Genomic DNA, 19,177 nt, shown 5'->3' on the forward strand with positions numbered 1-19,177 from the left:
AAAACTTCCAACATCAGTAATATCTCTGTAACACTAGTAAAAAAGATTTAAAGTGACTGGAAATGTAAGCCAGAAATACAAAGTTAAAACATAAAAAAAATTTGATAGCATTTTTGCATGTGGACATAACCTCTTTTGATCTAGGAGCCCAGCTGAGCCTCACTGGCTGTATTTGCTTAATTTAGATTCTGGATAGTTCTCACCAAAGCTGCTCTTGTCATCTTGATTCACAGAATTACTTCTGATAGCCAGATGCTAAGGAGTTGTAAAAGTGCCTTACCTTCAACAATTAAAAGGATAGAGCTTCAGAGTAATGTCTCATATGACTGAAATGTCATGTTGTTGTTATTAAAAATACAGATTCAAAAAAAACAGTTAGTAGTATTTTAAGAATGGCATATTGATGTGAAAAATTAAAATGATACTGCACTTGTCAAGGAAATGAACCCGAGATAGCTGTGTATGAACCAGCTCAAGTGGGTTTATACCATGCCTCAGGGTCTGGGTAAGTAAAGTCAGCCTGAAGGGTCTGCCCAGCCACTGGCATGAACACTGTCACTCCTTGCCTAGACAGCTGTAGTGTGAGATAGGCAGGGTGACGTCTAAGGGAGCTGCCGCTAATTCAGAGCACTGCAGTACGTTTTCTTCAGCCACAGAGCTATGTTATATTGTACGTAGCAGCCCATCCCATGCTCTGCGTGAGCTTCTTTTAAGAATTTGAAGTGGATCTCAGGTCTCAGCCTTTATCTGCAAGGTGTGCTGCATGGCCTGTGTCCAGGATAGCTAAATATTTGTTTGGCATTCCAGGCAGGAGACCGTAGCTGACAGGTCCTTTCCTTTGGCATTGCAGAGCGCTCTGCCAGAGCTCTAGTACACGTCCGACTGGAGTACAATCTCCCAAGGGAAATGTAGTCAAAACCTGTAGAGTGGAATTCCCTCTGAACTACTGCTATTACAAATGTTACTGCTCTCTCATACTGGAAAGACCATTTCTCTGTCATTGCCACCTTAAACATTAAACATCTACAAAATCTCCTCCCAATCCTGTACTGTAGGCTCAGTCTTGCAAGTAAATCGGCCAAGCTGCTCCCAGACCTGGAGGCGGTACATCTGCCCAGTGCTCCGTACGCAGACAGAGCAATTCATTAGTGCTAGCTCAGGTGGCTGGCGTGTGCTCTGAACTGTACAGTATAGCTGTGTCCTTGGATGCTGTGGTGCCCTGTCCTTATAAGACAGAGTCTTTACTTGCTGATAGATAAATCCCAATCATGTATACTTAATACTATGCTAGTGGATATTTTAGGCTTTTGAACAGAGAGGTTTTAATGGTGATTAGTCATGTAGTACCGAAATACAAAGTGTTTATGAAGAGAAAGAAATGACTGGATTTTAGTGAAGAGAATAGTGAAGAACCTAAGAGGTATGCCCTGGTGCTGCTGCTGATTTTGTTCAGTACAGTGTAAATCAAACCAAAGGCATCAATGAGTTCCAAAACCGAAGTAGCAGAAAGGTGGAGAAAAATAAGGCATTGTTTAATAAGTATAGATGTTACGTGTGGATACAGACAAGAGGAAACAGAGACATAGCTCATCCAACTTGTCATAAATTTTACATGTGTTTGATGCCAGCTAATTTCAAGTAATTTTGTGAGTGCTAATATATAATAAATATCAGGTCCATTTCACATCATTAGGGAAGGATAGTCTTGATGAGAGCAAAGGGGCAGGGAAGACTGGTTCATTAGGGAATGGTCACATGGAAGCAGTGGGTTGGTATTGGAAGGATACACAAAACAGTTTTGTTTTGAGATGGGGAACAAAAGTTTGTCAGTGGAGTATTTCAGAACTTGCCAGCTGTGTTTAAGGTGGCTGATCACAAGGCAGCAACAGCTCATTTCCAAACTGTAACCAACCTACTTGTGTGGCTTCTGGTGTGCACTGATACCTTTCCAAAAGTGGTGTTGCCTGACTGTCTTCCCCAGGACTATGCTTTCCCAATGCTTATCTTGACATCCCTTTAAGAGTTGTGTGTATCTGGGCATAACTTGTACAAAGGTCTCTAATTAATGGCTTTAGATTTAACTGTAAAGAAAGTCCTTTGATTAGAAGAGAATTGCGATTCGCTCTCTTTGTTAAAATACCACTGATATGTTCTTTGTTTATCTACCTGAAGGGATTAAACAAAGCATGTACAAGACAGACAAATCTTTATTAGGATTTGATACAAAAAACCTTCTGAAGCATGATTGCAGCACAGCAATTTTAATTAGTTTTCACAAATGCTTCCAATTAACACCCACAGTGTTTACTTTTCAGCTACAGAGAAGATTCGTTCACATAGCAAATAAAAAGAAACTCTGACATAAGTTTTCACATGCAGTTTAGCAAAAAGACTGAGAGTAACTTCTTGTCATTTGATGGTCTTGTGTTTCAGAAGGTTATTTGCTTTTGCTGTGGAGTAGGTTTGAGGTTTTTGTTCTTCTGGATGGTCTAACAGAAAAAAAAACCATCTGCCATGTTTTTCAAAGAGATGTTTTAATCACCCTGATTTGTCTGTGGTGAAAGACAGGAACATTGACTAGTTTCCGGTTTGTAATATTTGAACTGTGACCACTTTTTGTTGACTTCTTCAAGCATTTTGTCTTCCTATGTTTATGGCATTTACTGAGGTTACTTATTTTCCTGGTCTGAGTTCTCCAGTTGGAATCGCAGCCTGTGGTTCAGGTTCTTCATGTGAGCTGCAAACATAGCTCTGGTAGCAAACCCTGCCAGTTCCTTTGATAACAGCTTTGCAAATAGCTCTTCTGAGGAATGTATAAACTTCTTCGGTGGAAATATTGTGCAGAATGCAAGTGGTCAGGGACTGTATAAAGCTGGGCCACTTTGCTATCCAAAGGCAAAGATTTGCATGGTGAAAAATTAGGTGTAATTGTGCCCTGACTTTGGAAAGCAGATGTGTTGTTATAAAGACTTTTTTTGCTGCTTTATAGACTGAAGTAGCAGTTAGCCAGTGTTAGTAAGGCAGTGAACGTCAAGGCAGCATCTCCTTTGGTTTGGTCAGATGAAATGTAACCTGCTCGTTCATGTCATGGATGAGGTGATGGTCTTGGAATCAAGGCAGAGTCCAAAATGTCCATGTTGTTTTGATCTATCTTGCCTTCTTCCAGTGTGGTACGGTGGCTATAATTGTAATCTCCAGTGTTGGTAACAGAAAGTGAGAACCTGGGAAAATGCATTAGGCTGGTTGCCTGTGTGACATGCATATATATTTTATAGTCTGACTCACAAAGCATCACAAAAGTTTTATGTTTACTTGCAGTTTGTTTAGGCCACTTAACTCTTTCCAGCATAGGTAGCATGGCCATGTTTGCTATGTAGAGTACAGTTTACACATTTGTGACTTCTCAGATCAGAGCAGATTTAGAAAGGGGGGTGATGTGAAGCCCTTGAAGATGGAAGAGTCACATGCCTCAAGGAGCTTTTTGCTATTCAGCTTTCTGAGACACCCATGTCTGAGGCTTTTTGAGCTTTGGAAGGATCACCAAAATTTCTGTTGAATAAATGCTGCTCAGGATTTTAAAGATTTGGATATTAATTATAACTCTTAGTTTATTACCTTCTGGAGCAAACTCCTCCTGCGACATAATAGTAAGAATATACCTGTATAGTAACCCTCTAAGGTTAACTAAGATGAATGCCATATAGGAAAATGAGATCATTACCCGGTCTGAAGTTGTCAAGTGGTCTTCAATACAACATATTGCAATATGCAGACAAGGTAGAAATTTAATGCTCATAGTTGGAGAGAATTTAATCATGGAATTTCATTATGAAATTTAGCTGTGCAAGAAGTATTCTTTTGAAGATGCTAAAAGGTTTAAATCTGAGAAGTCAGACAGTAACTATTCTGAAAAATGTGGATATACTGCAAATCAAATTGCAAATCATTGCAAATCAAAATCCATTCCAAGGAAATTAGCCTGTATCTGTGCAAAATCATTATTCACAATGAAAGGTCAAATGGTATACTGGAAGAATTGGTTAGGAGGTGATAGTTTCAAGCCTTTGAATCTCTATAATAAATGGAGTCTGGTAGGTTTACGGTGCTACAGACCACATCACGACTAGCTAAGTGAGATACAGACAGTACTTAGTGCTAACAGCGCTTCATAAAAAGATCTCCTGGAAAAGACCTTAAAATTCCCAAGCAATATCTTATATAAATGTCACAATTCAGAAATATAATGTGTATAAGAAATAATAATGTCAGTAAAAATTATGCTGGGAGCGCTTCATGAAGATGTTTAAAATTTACTGCATTTATTGAGAAAATGAAGCTATCTGAAAAATGTGATGGGGGGAAAGGCCTGGATACAAATGCCTGTGTGTGTAGTTTCCCACGTGAACAGTAAATTTGGCACATCCTGAGTTGTACTTACTGGGCAGTGGCTGATGGGTCCTGAGGGCCTCTCTGCTTTGACCGTAGGTTTTAAAGTGTTGCTTTAGAAGGTAAATTTTGAAGTAAAGACCTTAAATTAAATGATAAAAAATAATGAGAAAGGAAACAAACTAAAATTAATGTAATCTTTACTGGAATACAAACATCAAACAAACCTGTCGTAATATATCTTCTTCTGGATTCTTGTTTTCCTAATACTCAAAAAAAAAAAAAAAGAAGCTATTTAAACATTTTTGTTAAATTTAGGCATTGCCTTCACCTATGGAAATTTTCTTTAGTGGGATCTCCCAAGATCTAAGTCATTTCAGTGCCCAGTTTGTGCTTTTGATCTCAGTCCATTTTCTGTGACCGTTATCCTTAGCATCTCACGAGCTGCTGCGCTCAGCAGTGTCGGATATTGATGCGTGACCAGTTCGGAAAGAGGACTGCTGCCTGCTGAATCCCAGGCAGCAGAGCCCTCGTGGGTTTCTCAGCCAGCACCAACTAGCTCTGCTTTTGCTGACAAGAACTTGAACTGGTAGCCCAGCCTGCTTCCTGTAGTCTGGAGCAGGTACTGGCCTTCCCTGGTAGTTCCAGCCATCTTCAGTGTAAAGCAGAAGCCTGGAGCAGCCCACTCACCTGAGCCTCCAGCTGCTCACGCAGGTGTATTTCCAGGGGGGAGTGCTGGAGTTGGTGGAATTCTGTTGTATCTCAGCACAGCGAAAAGATGCTTTTACTGCTTGTAATGTCAAAAAATACTGACACTACTGCCAGTTGTTTCTGGGGAGCAGGAAAGGCAAGGCTGGTGTGTGTTCCTCTATGTGTGTGTTTTCAACAAGCAAGGCTTCCACCCTGCTGGGAAGCATATCAATAGCCAGATTAACATACTTTAGTTTTAAAATAACAAACTGCCAATTAAGCAGGATTTAACCAGATCTTTCCCTGACTGCAGTAGGATGCTAGTAACAATACTGTTTCTGTATTGTGAATTGAAAAGGTATGATAAATTTCAGTTTCAAGTTACTGCCTGGGTTATTTTTAGTGCCTCACTTTTTTTGGAAAACATAAGGGTTGCTGCTAGTGTCCTTCATGTGTTTGTGATGCAAAAAGGCAGGGCATAAACAACAACTGTAATATAAGAATTAAAAGTGAAACATTTATTTAAAACTAATGGAGATATTGTGATTAGATGCCTACAGAGAAATTTTCTATAATAGCTGATGAAACGCTTGGAATAATTTGTTCCATGCTGATATATTTCATCTAAAGGTACAAATTGTATGCTGTTGTGTTCTGTTAATACTTGGGGTTTGGGATTTTTGGGAAGCAGTAGATGATACACTATTATAATAAGCAGTCCTTTACTTGGAGATCGTGTATGCTGGATTTAGAGGTTTTCCACAGCTACCAAATGGCATGGTCCTAGCGCTGTGTTACTCCTAAGGAATAATCAAAATGCTGTGGAAGAAGCAAACCAGAATTTGTTGCTTTAATTTGAAAATGTACATAGTGGGTTCTTCAGAAAAAAACCGTTTCTATCTTTAGATAGAAACAAATCCTGCAGCTCTTGTGGTATTCAAGCCAAATTATTTCTGATTTGAATGGGTGCTTTACAGGAGTAAGAACTACTTGGATTTTGTCCTTTTTTTTTAGTAAGTTTCGAAAAGGATGTAATGTCCAGGTTATTCAAATGATGTGAATTAAACCTCATGACTGAAATAGCACAGTAGATACCTACGAGATTGTCCCAAGTAAACTTGGAAGTGGTCTATGGGGTGACATTCCTCCTAGGATTGTAGTGGAAGTGCACACTGAAGGCTCTTCTTTGCTTGCTTGTTAGGTGATGGGATCAGTCCTGCTCCTTCTTTTTATGCTAGGTTAGCAGACTCTGATGGATGTGCAATGTAATACATTGTGTTTGGCAGAATTTTTCAAGACTATCCAGTATAATACGAGGGCATGTGAGAGCTGGCTTTCACAAGGGCTAATTCTAACTTGCACTTCCTGTCACACGTTATGTTGCATTCAGGACCTGGACATGTAAGAGTTTTTTCTGAAAAGTGCTCGTTGACTTCAGTGATATCAGTATTTCACCCTGTAAAATTTTTACTTGCAACTGGTATTATCTGATCTATTCTTGTTTGCATTGCCAGAAACATATTAGCCATTAGACTAATGAACAAAAATTGGTCATATTGGTATAATTTGAGGTTTTTTTCTTCTGCCTGTTGACAGAAACAACTTGTGTGAATGGAGCTCTGCTGATGTAAAAACAAGTCTTTTTTTTGTGAACTAATCCCATCTGTGGAAAAAAGCCCTCCTGCCCAGATAGGCTGTATTTCTCCTTGGTGTACTGGGTGCTCTATTGCTATTGCTGTGGTGAGTTGAATTCTTCTGCAAGTGGCAGTCCATCTTTGAAAGGAGAAGATAGCAGGTCACACACAACATGATCACAGGTAGTCAAGAAATCAATCTTTCTGACCTGGAATATGGAGAGAACATTTTGCATCTGATGTATGAGAGTTGTCTGGTAGAGTAAGAGTCATTCATTCAAAAGAAGAGCTGGTAATTCTACATTTGGACCAGGTTAAAAAAAATGCACCACAGAAGGTGATTTTTTGGTACCTTTTTTTTGTTGTTTGTTTTTGTTTGGGTTGTGTTTTGGGTGTTGTTTTTTTTTTCCTTAACTGCAGTTTGATTTGTAGATTGAGATCTCAAAAGGCAAAATAGTGTTATTGGTGTCCTGACCCTCAAGGATGCTCTCACAGTATCCTCAGGTTTGGTGCATGCTAGCTACGGTGTTGCTCCTGTTGTAGTTTAACCTAGCTGGTAGCTAAAACAACCACACAGCCATTCACTCACTTCCCCCTTCCCTGTGGGATGCGGAAGAGAATCAAAAAGGAAAAAAGAAAAAAGTAAAACTTGTGGGTTGAGATAAAGACAGTTTAATAGGACAGAAAAGGATAATAATAATAATAATAATAGTGATAGAATATACAAAGCAAGTGATGAACAGCACAATTTCTCACCACCTGAAGCCAATGCTCAGCTGGTTCCTGAGCTGCCCCGCCTCTAGGCCAACCCCCCCAGTTATATGCTGAGCATGGCATCATATGGTATGGAATATCCCTTTGGCCAGTTTGGGTCAGCTGTCCTGGCTGTGTCCCCTCCCAGCTTCTTGGGCACCCCCCACCTTCTCATTGGCAGGGCAGTATGAGAAGCTGAAAAGTCCCTGACTGCTTGGCAACAACTAAAGCCATCAGTGTGTTATCGACATTATTCTCATCCTAAATCCAAAACACAGCACTAACCGGCTGCTAGGAGGAAAATGAACTCTATCACAGCTGAAACCAGGACAGCTCCCCAAGAAGTAATTCTGTGCAATGAGTATAAAGTTGGATTATAATTTCCGATAATAAGATTTTAATAAAAAACAATGTGGCATGCGAGGCTAAGTCCTATTTATTAAAACCAAAACCTATCTTTTAATGGTCTCTGGCATTCTTTTAAATAACTCTCTAATAGTGAATGCTACTTCATATTGTTTAATTAGACCTGCTTTGAGTTGAGGGTTGGATTGCAGGGGTCCCTTCCAATCAGAAATATTCTGTGATTACTTTCTGTTTCCTCTTCCTTTTATACTGCTGTTCTCAACTTCCTTGCTCTTAGAGAAAGGTTTGATCCAGAGAGGACTATAAGCAGGTCTGTTCATACATTTCTAACTGCATATTTGCAACGTATGTGACTGAGTTCCTTTGAATTCACTCCAGAAAAAAAGTAGTTACTCTTGGACTATTGTGTTTTAATTGGCAGTTTCCTTTTTCTTATGAATCTATTATCATAACATGAGCTGCCACGCTGTTTCTTGCACTCATGATTATTTATCAAGTTTACAGTACAGCAAGCGACTTGCTGCGTCTTATGGTTATAGAAATACAGAGTATTTCTAATGTGCTCTTCAGATTCTATTTTTCTAGATTTATACAGTCGGCTCTGGCTCTGTTCAAGCATTTAGTTTCTTTTTCTGAATAGTGATTTTTCTGTTCCATACATGTCCAAGAAATAGATTAGAATAAAATACTATATATTGAAAAAAAAAAAAAAAGCAAGCCACTTGGATTACTGGAAACAGCTGCTATCCAGCTGGGACTACAGTGCATTTCTCAGGCATTTCTTTTTAACATTTAAAGGTCATTTTACAAATGAATCCAGGAACACCAGGAAACAGAATTACGAACTCACAATTTTGGCAGTGGTTTTTCAGCAATGTATTATATTCACTGTGTCAGATCTAAGGCATGACCTTGGTGCTTGTCTACTTCTCACTTTACGGCCAGTTTCTAAAACTATTGTATCCAAATAAACATCAGAAATTGTTCTTGCATCAGAGGTGATATGAATATCTGATTTCAGTGATAGTGCTTGTTCCTTACCAGGTTTAGCCATTGTTAATGATCCTGTCATTGTAGCCATAATATATCCAGTAACAGTCCCTAAATGGGTAGCAGCCATACACAGTAAACCAAAGCGGAATCGTGATTCAAGCACCCAGCCATCAGAAAGTTGAGTGGAACAATTAAGATTATGTAATTACAGGTCTATGTTTAAAGATATTTTGAAGGTTTAAACACCTTTCTGTTGAAAGGGTTCCAGGTATTGCCATGAAGAGCTATGTAGCAGCCTCTGTACCCTTGCTTTGCTGTTTGTATGGCAGTTGGTAACTATTGACAGTGCTTGGAAAGTCCCCATTCTACTTTTAGCTAGTGTTTGCATGTTCACTGGTGTAAGCACAACACGCCCAACTCACTTTTATCGTCAGTTGTGAACTTTCTAATTTGGAAATTTTGTAATCTAAAAAAAGACACTTTGTCCTTTTTTTATTAGTCCTGCCTTGCCGTATACACTTATATTCATTAAAGAGCCTGAAGGAATATTCACCTGAAAGCAGATTGATTTTCTTTTCCTCTCTTGATGTTAACACTTATCTTTAGTAAGCTCTATTCTGTACTCAGGGGTAAGCATGTGAGTCTCCCCTATTGTTAAGGGAATGGAAGGGCCATGTTTAATTCCTTTTTTGCAATGCATTTCTGTTGACGTTGACAAGAGCTCCGGATATCAGCTGCCTCTTAATCCTGACCCAGTGACGTGGATGAGCTCTTGCATCTGCACAGAGTTCTCTGAGCTCCATATGGGCCATGGCTCGAACTGCAGAATCACAGCCTCAGGGGAATCATGCGGTGTTAATGTGCTGCCCTGGGACTTGGGAGACCCGGGTTCTATTCCTTCCCTGCTGCAACTTCTGGTGTGACCTTGCAGATTCATCTGGCATCTCAGTTTATCTCTCTGTCTTGCAAAGTGTTGCCAGACACTCTGTTGCTGGAATTTGGGCTCGGTGATACTTATGACAGGATGCACCCTAGGACAGAAATTGAGTACTGTCTTTGAACAGTACTCAATAAATAATAAAAGGGAAATAAAAGGGATTTACAACCCTTATTATAAAGACATTACTACAAGAGAATAACACTAACAAAAAATAACAGATGTAATATTTCTTTCTCCAGTATCCCCCTCCTCCATAACAAGGTGTTCAGCTGCCACAGTTTCCAAAAGATTATTTTCATTGTTCTTCCCATACTGTTGGGATTTATTAAGATGCAGCAATATTTCTAGGTAGGACTTAATGATCTGGAGGGTGGTATCCCACTTTCATGGCTGGGATTGGAACTATGCATCATTTAGAAAAAAAATGAAAATGAACCCAAATAGCATATGTGTGTCAGATCACTCAATAGCTGCTGGCACAGGTCTCTACTGCAAAGCCTGTTTTGTGTTGGGAGGTGTGCTAGTTTACTGATTACTGTTTTGAAGTCGAATTATTTGCTGGTATGTGGTTCCTGTGCTGTCAGATTCCCAGGACCTTACAACCAGCAAGAGGATTGAGCGAAGTGTCCACCTAAGCTGTTTCCATACATAGACATGATGTTTGGGAGAGGACTGAGAATGGATCAAAGCAGCCCCCATCAAACCCTTTGAAAGCAACGTGTACTCCTCTGTACTAGATTCTCCTGGGCAATTGAAGGAGTACGTGTTTGTGTGTAGGGGCTGAGAGGGGAAATGTGTATTTTTTTTCTGCCTTTATTGTGGGAGAAGGGTGCTGTTCGTGTGCTAGAGTGAAGAAATCCTTGGCTTGTAGTCTGAGGTGTGAGCTGGAATGAATTGTTGTAGGCTTCATTTATCTTAATAGACCTGGGGAGGTTTGACAGCAGCTGAGACTTTGGATTGCTGAATGCAAAGGTGGTGACTGTGAAAGTTCATTACGCTATCTGGCTTTACATGTGGATAGCGTGAACTTCCGAGATTATAGTATGCATCTCTGTCAAAAATACAAGTTAGGTATAGTAATGGAGGAAAAGGACTATACTGCTTTTTTGTCTTTGAGGTCTGTCCAAATCAATTCCTTGCATCGTGTTGGTAATTTCCCTTGGGTAGTTTATCTATTACCAGATAACATGAGGTTATTAAATACGTGTGCACAGCAGGCCCTCGTTATCTGTTTGTGCATTGTTGCCCTCTGTTGCAAACATTCTATATACACATGTGCATTACAAATGACATGCCTCTATCTGGTTATAAATGTTTTCCATTTGGAGTTATCTGCTTCTGCTACAGAGATGAGAGGTGATCACTTGAGCATGAAAGATAAGGGACCAGAGGAAAGGAAAATAAAAATTATGAAGGACTGAGCTGCATACAAAATAAGTGACATAATCCAATATATAAGCCTATTAGATAAAGTGCGGCAGTTTTTCTTACATGCCTAGCTGCTGCCATATTCAAGTTATTACGTGAATTCAGGTTCTATACCTACAGAGTGGCTGAGAAGGAAGAGCGGGCTGGGTTTTTTTGCAGTAAACCTGGTATAACAGGCTTTCTTTATTTGCTAGAAGGTTAGCTATGTTAATGCATTCTCTTTTTCTAAAGGCTATGAAACTGTTATTGGAAGAGTGGAAAAGCATCTAGCTCTTCCTGTGCCTAAGACTTTGGGCCACAAATAGTCAGATAAAGAAGATGGAAAATCTTGGTTTAAAATTAATCGGTATGTGCGAATTCTGTCTTTTTGCCAATTTACTTGCTTTTCCTACAGAATGCAAGATGTACCTGATGAGATGCTCCTAGTATGGCAGCTCTCATGGTGTACTGACTTCTTGTGCCCTGCCAGTTGGCTGTTTTGCCTTGGTGCAAGGCAGTGGATCCCATTCTGACCTACTGCACAGGGCGTTCAGGAACGCCCTGGGATCCTTGCCAGGAGCAAACTGACCAGTGATCTCTTGGCTCCAAGACAGGCAGTAGCTCTGCTGTATCCCTGCAACTGCTGTAATGATTTGCCTTTAAAAGTGTCCTTTATGATCCAAGAAAATATCCAACAGGGTTCTTTACCTGGGAACCAGAGTGTGCCTTCTAGGCAGCTCAATGAACACACAAAGCCAGAGCATAAAAGTAATGAATTGGCAGGATTTTGCCCCTTTCATATAATGTGCCAATCCACAATTTCTGGCACAGGGACGACAATTGTTACTTTAAACCCCATTCTGTATTGAGGAATTAATTCTTTCCCTTCACAGTAAAAGAAGCCATGTTTGTGCCAAGTGCTAAGGTTAAAGAGGGACATGGTAATTCCTGGGCCTTTGACATGGAAATAAATTTTTCCATAAAGGTAAAAGCACAAGGCTTGCAGAGATGGTGGTAACATCCAGCATGCATTCTGCTGCACCGAAGTCAACAGGGACTTTTAGACTTTAGAAAATGCATAGAGTTATGAGAGAGCTTTTACTTATTTATTTATTTATTATTTTAGCTCTGTTGGCAAACTTACAGCTAAGAAGAAGAGTTTTAAAAAGTCAGTAAAATGCATCTGTCTCAGCAAAGCATGGGACTTTACAAATGTAAGTCTTCTGAGAGACATGAGGACTCTTTCAAGCACTCAGAATGGGAATTGACTGTTCTTTAAGCTCCTTCTCTATGAATGTGAGGCAGTAATTTATTATTTCCGACAACACTGTTTGTATCAATAACTTTAAAATTTATAGTCTGGGGGCAGATCCACAGCTGCTGTAGGACACTGGAGTCCCATGGGTCTAAGGCACCTTACATCATTGAGCATCTAGCCTGGTAACTTTCCAATTTAGGGAGGGAAGATGCATATAAAATGTAGTCAACTTGCATGCGACTGGATGAAGAACACTATCTGTAGATGGTTTTGCTTCTGAGAAACTCCCTGAGGCATAGATAAGAAATCTTTTCCATATTCTATGGCCTGCCAGAACCCCCAGTGTTCCAAGAGGAGGCAGGACTGTGGTCCACACAGCCCCTCTGAGCTAGGACTGGCCACCCGCACAAGCTAAGCAAGCTGCAGTATTGCAAGGAGAGCAGTTGCATTGCTGGGGCCTTTCTCAAGCCCACCGTTCTCTCAGATGATATCCTGAAAGGAAGATGGCCTTGCGAAGGCATTTTCATGAACTAAATGATGCCTTCACATATGATCTCTGTAGCTGTGGGATGGTTGATGTGTTCTGACTCATTATGCTCCCTGCCTCCATCCTGCCCTGCTTCTGCCCCTTCCTAAGAAGGCAAAGTTGCATGAATTAATTCTTCAGCACTGCTTTGTCATGCTGAATAGAGAAACTTGACAAACAAAATCTTTGTGGATTTGTTAAAAAAGAACAACCAACCTCTTAGAAGTATTAGAACTTAATTGTGGCACATTGATTATGTTTTCTACATTTATGAGGAGAGTTGTGCTGTACTTTCCAGACATCCGTACCATATAGAGACAGGTGGTAGAGTGCAACATTTCCAAGTGCCACATCGGCACCATTTTCCCATTCCATATACGGCTGCTCTTTCTCTCCAATTGCAGATACTCGTTCAGCTTAGTCAAATTGGGTCCTTATTTGAGACATTCTGTGCTGAAAGGCAAATGCATCTATCTTTATAAGCCTGTTTCCATAAATAGAAACCGAATCAACAGTGTATTGAAGATGACACATTTGCTCCTTCCCTTTCTTCTCCCTATGGTGGCATAAAGCAGTGAAGCACAATAATTAATGAAAAAGACTGTTTATTATTCATGCAACATATCTGAAGTGGAAAAAAACAGAGCATGGGTTAAAAATATATTGCTGAAGACGATCAGTGCTATCACAAAATGTATGATCAGTTCTAGGGGGAGAATCCCATCATTCAGTCCAGTTGGGCAGGGTGCTCTAAAACTGTCAAAGACAATTGAACTCTGATTTCTTATGTAAAACTCAGGAAAACATGAGTTGCATGGAAAAAACCCTGACTTAAGTGTCCTGCTAGGGCATCTTTAATGTTCTTCCCAAGATAGTGATGTTTTTAGCTTCATTTACATGTCTGCTGTGTCCCGCGGCTGAGTGGAAATGGTACATTTTTTTTAGTAGACTTCTGTTTTCTTCTGGGAGAGTCTACCCAATAGGTTTTGTAAGGCAAAGAGTGCACATAATGCTCTGCTCAGCACTCTGCCTTTGCAAAGGAAGGCTAATCTGTTTTAAATAACCTGACTGGAAAATATTGCTTTGTCTCCTGAGAACATGCTACAGAGTAAGTCACCGCTTGTGGGCCAGTGTAGAAGACTAGGTAAAATGCAGCACTTTGCCTCCTGAGGCTGATACTGAAGTCCAGGGAAGGATTCCTCATACTGACTGACCATGGGTAAGTCTGCAAGATTCCCCTGAAATTCTTTCAGGCCACTTCATTCGCAAAAAGCTGCAGTGTAATCAGTAAATTAGAAGTATGTACTGCCTAGTAAATGTCACAGCTATAAAGTGCAGCTGAAGTCATGCTGGTGGCAAGCCAAGATTTAGGTTCTGTTCCAATTCCACCTATTTCCGTACTACACCTAGTATGAAAAAGATTTTGTGTTTACTCAAGCTTGTAAACTCAGTCCACATTAGGAAAAGTATATGACAGGAGTAAGAATAGCCCACTTGCTAAAAATGAAGGTGATTGAGAGAACAATGACTCTATCAAGGGTACCGATTTTCAAGTCCTTGATTAGAGCCTGCTTTCTTTTTATATATTTCATACTCGGCGGGGAAGCTGCATTCTTGTGGCAAATAAAGCTTCCTGGTATTGCAAAGCTATGAACAGCCGCTTACACTGAGAACAAAGCTTTGATCTTCATGTTTTGATATTCACCCTCCACAATGCTACATTTTGGGAATAGAGAACTGTTTTGCACTATTTTTAGGTGGGCACAATTTCAGTAACATAAATGTCATCTTTTGTATTTCAAGTGCTGTTAGCTGGTGGTTGGTTTGATAGTTTTGTGCTTGCTACAAATGTCTGTGTGTTAGGGGATGAACAATAAGAAGATGTGGCTTTGCACAAGCATGATAGAAAACCTGAATATGATTTTTTGATGTTATAAAGGGAAAAAGTGTATTGATCACTGTGCAGCAAGTATAATACAAAGTAGAATAGTGCTGTATGTGACATGTGTTAATGCCTCATATTGTTTATTCAAGGCAATGCAGTCATAGATAATTTAAATAGATATTGGCAATATAATGTGGAAAATTCTAGAAATATATTGAGTCCATTCCTGAAAAATAGCTGCAATTTAAGTACTGTGATGGACATGGTCATCAGATTATTTCTATTTAATTCTTGTTCTTTGTGAAAAACTGTAAGTATCAGCACTTTTCTTTGGTGTTCTCTCACTTCCATGCAGAGAGTTCATTTATGCAAAGGTATGTGGCAGGCACCGTCCTGCAATGTCAGTGGAACCAGCTGCAAGAACATCACGCTTGATGGCTGAGAGTCTTTACAAAGAGGTGTGAATTTAGGGAGTTTTTGTACTAAACAATCTTGCCCTTTCCTCCGTATCTGCAGAGAAGTAGGTCCGCTAAGGTTGTATGGGTTCTAAGTCTTAAGGCTAGAGGACACCTCATGAAACAGCTCTGTTCCTCTTTGTCAGCCTAAGAGAGGACACATCCACCTCCTTTCCAAGGATGAACATTTAACGTGGCTAATAAAGCATGCGTGCTTTTATTTTTCTGTTGCATTAACCATTCTAGCGTGCATGTTGTCCAGATCTGTTTGAGGTGACCAGTTCCCAGAGTGGTTGGCTTACCATGTTGAGAAGCTACCCGGACTCAATGCAGAAACGTCCCCCTGGTGCATAGCTAGGAGCAGATTGCACCGCTAATGCCAGCGAAACAGCAGAAGAGAAAGTCTCATTGGCTATTTTTAAAAGAAAAACTCTGTTGGATTTTATTGGGAAGCAATTTGGGCCAGCCAACATAGCAGAAGTTGTACTCCCTGCCACACTGGTGACTATGGGGTTCTATTCCGTCTTCTGCTGGGCTCTGGTGCCATCCCTTGTCTGATGCCACCTCAGCTCAGTGCCCCAGAGTGCTAGGTACTGGGCAAGTGCAGAGAAAAATAAAACTGCTGTTCTCTAGAGTTTAAAGTCTAAATAAACTGAAAATAAGTAGTAAGTCTGGTGATCCCATTTTGCAGATGGGGAATTGATTATGGAGAAGTGGCTTGCTCAAGATTTCACAGAAAGGACTACGTAACATTGAGCTTTTAATGCAGATTTGATGATATCCAGTTTAGCATTGTAACCACAGAGGCATTATTCTGCATCACAACAAAGACACTTCTGGATTTGTGGAGAGACTTGGAAGAAAGGAAACTTAACACCAAGGGAATTCTGAGTGGTATCACAACATAAATAGAACATAGCAATGCTAATAAGGAATAGTAGTGAACAGTGTTTTCAGTAATAATAGTGTGTTCACTATTTCAGCTCTACATACTGGATTTTTCTCATGCAGGGGTCTTTAAACTAGAGATATGATAACGATTAAAAAGTTAACATTTTAATTAGGAATGATTCTTCTCTGGTACTTTGTTCTGCTGAGAAAAGAGCAGAAGTCATGGAACTTTTTAGCACAGATAGAAGAGAGTTGTCAAAGTTTAGAAAGAAAAATGGAAAAAGGATAATTCATTTTATTCTTTTTTCTTGAAATATTGGTAAAGTTAGTTCATGGAAAACACTTAGGCATATTTTTCTGGAAATAATAAGATAGTTATCTTGTTTGTTGCTACAGTAACATAATATGCACTTATGTAGCTAGGTATGTTATGATTGAGTGCTTTCTTTTGTGGCATGTTAATGTTAAACAATGGCAGGATTCTGATGTCGGTCATGTAGGCTAAATAGTTACACCTGGAATTTTTTTATTACTATATAATTTATGGTCCTTCTGCACTTTGTTTGCTTCCTTTTAGACTTGACTATTTGAGAATTCTTAGTAGTTAAATCAAAGGAGAGTATTTGCATGTGTGAAGACTCCTATTTTGCTGAAAGAACAGGTTTTTACATCTCGTTGAGCTGATACTTCTTGCTAACATCTAATTCTTTCCTTTCCACAGAAGAACTCAAGGAGAAGCTAAAGAAGTATGTTGATGAAGTGAATGCCCGTAAGCCTGGTTTCATCAAGGTTGTTAGACACAGCAAACAAGAGGGCCTGATTCGATCTCGAGTTAGTGGATGGAGAGTAGCCACAGCACCAGTAGTCGCTCTCTTTGATGCCCATGTGGAGTTCAATGTGGGATGGTATGTGTCTCCTTGAATTTCTCTGACGAAGGGACCTTTTCCAAGCACTGTTTATAAATTACTGAATGGTATTTCTCTTGGATATAGAAGGTGAATTAGCATTCTGTTCTTTTTAATGAAGATTCAGACACAAGCATGAAAAAGGTATTTATGCTGTGTAACATAATCTAGATCCATTTTTATAGTGTGAGATATCTGCTGGTCTGATTACATTGTATTTAAACTATATTGGAAACCTGCACTTTAGAAATCTCCTCTGATAACGTAGCCCTTTGCCCATAGGGGCAAATTTATCTTCTTTTCATTAAAAATATTATGTTTCTTTTATGTTCTACAGTGCAAACAAAGAAGTGTCATTTTGGCACTGAGGTTGCCACTCTGTGCAAAAATAGCACATAACTAAAACCATGTATTTTAACTTGTTCAGTCTGGATGTAATATCTGTTGTTTCTTGGGTAAAAAAGATGGTAAAAAGGCAGGAGCTTCTTGCTCTAGGATAGATCTATTATTAACTCTGATCTTGATGTCCTTAATAATATTGAGAGCCTGCAGTTGATGTTATTTGGTAGCAAGGGTATAAATGCTCTATGATATGCAGATGCTCATTTCTTCTATTCACCAGCTAATGTCAAAGTTAATGATAGGGCATTCTAGATAAAATATTGCAGTGTTATTCTGGGGCAGATCCTGCTCTGTCAAAACTCTATCTCAAAGAAAGGGAGCTCTGAATGGGTAACAGCTATGGACTTTGCCCTTTATGAAATATACAGCATAAGCCGCTATTTCCATCAGTGCTATGCTTCTACCGACATAATCCTAATGTTTTGGGTGTTTTTCTTCTTTTTTTAGGGCTGAACCAGTGCTCACTAGGATAAAAGAAAACAGAAAAAGAGTAATTTCTCCATCATTTGATAACATTAAGTATGATAATTTTGAAATAGAGGAGTATCCCCTCTCAGCGCAGGGGTTTGACTGGGAACTGTGGTGCCGATATCTGAACCCTCCTAAGTCATGGTGGAAACTGGAGAACACAACTGCTCCAATAAGGTAACGTGCAACTGTGACCTAGATTAGCGTGTCACTGGTAATGCTCATCTAAATACGACAGATGGTGAGTGGTCTCAGCTATGCAATAGGTTTTACTGACTGTTGTGTTAAATTAGATGTTAAATTGTTTAACTGTCCTTGAGCTGTCCTCTTCAGCTTTTGTCCTTGACCCCTACACAGTCATCAAGAAAACTGTTGTTTTTGGTAGATCTTTATAAATAGGTTTCCTTGTTATTAGCACGGGGCAAAACACATAGCCTAAGTGAAATGGTGGACTTGAATGCTCAGCCACACTGCTTTATCCAAGTCTCGTCAGCTAGTTTAGTGGTAATGGGCAAGAAACAGAACTTTCTTTACAAATGCATTGTATAAACAGAACTGATCTGACAGTTGTATTCCTTATAATACTGTCACATAGCTTTACAGCTCTGTTATGTCCTAGGAGTTAATGCTGGTCCACTGAGAGTGTGTGAGCAAAGACTGTATTAGATCCTTGCTTTGGTACAATCTAGCTCTGTACGTTCTTATCGTGTCATCCTCTGGGAGAGGAGTAAGTGCCTCTGAATCCCTTCAGCAGCTCTGCTGAGATTCCAGGCCTTTCTTCTGGCTATGCATTCATACCAAGGAGGTCACTGGTACCTATACTCTCGCTCTCTGCAGAAAGAAAGAGTGAAGACTGTTTTCACCAGCTGCAAAGCAGAACCTTAAATAGCAGAGGCAGCGTGAAGGGGTTGTCGCTACCAATCCGTTTCCATGCCATCAGTGTAAGGGGTATCTTTCATCCAGTAGTTCTGTCTTTTCAGGCAGACAGCTTTTTTTTAGGAGTTGTCAGGTTAGACACTCTGAACTGCACTGACCCACCTGCTGCTCCTTAGAACAGGACTCAGAATTGGAAAGTAGGAGATAAAAATTCACAGGTTTGCCGCAGACATGAGTAAAAAGGGGTGCTAATTTCCACATCATTAGAAATGGTTTTCAATGTTAATGAACTCTGTTAACATTATGAAAATGCCTCCAAATATTCTACTAAATCCTGGAGAG

General features: G+C 39.8%; 1 protein-coding gene across 5 annotated transcripts in view; it reads left to right on the forward strand.

Moving 5' to 3' along the window:
• GALNT18 (polypeptide N-acetylgalactosaminyltransferase 18) overlaps nucleotides 1-19,177 on the forward strand; it is a 336,920-nt gene that overhangs the window by 243,420 nt on the left and 74,323 nt on the right. For all 5 annotated transcript variants that reach the window (XM_054827877.1, XM_054827880.1, XM_054827881.1 and 2 more), the window contains 2 exons: nucleotides 16,906-17,089; nucleotides 17,939-18,136. In XM_054827877.1, coding sequence (XP_054683852.1) covers nucleotides 16,906-17,089; nucleotides 17,939-18,136 — 382 coding nt within the window. The remainder of the gene's footprint in view (nucleotides 1-16,905; nucleotides 17,090-17,938; nucleotides 18,137-19,177) is intronic.

Source organism: Grus americana, chromosome 5 (assembly GCF_028858705.1).
Source record: "Grus americana isolate bGruAme1 chromosome 5, bGruAme1.mat, whole genome shotgun sequence".
In the NCBI taxonomy this organism is placed as follows: Eukaryota; Metazoa; Chordata; class Aves; order Gruiformes; family Gruidae; genus Grus; species Grus americana.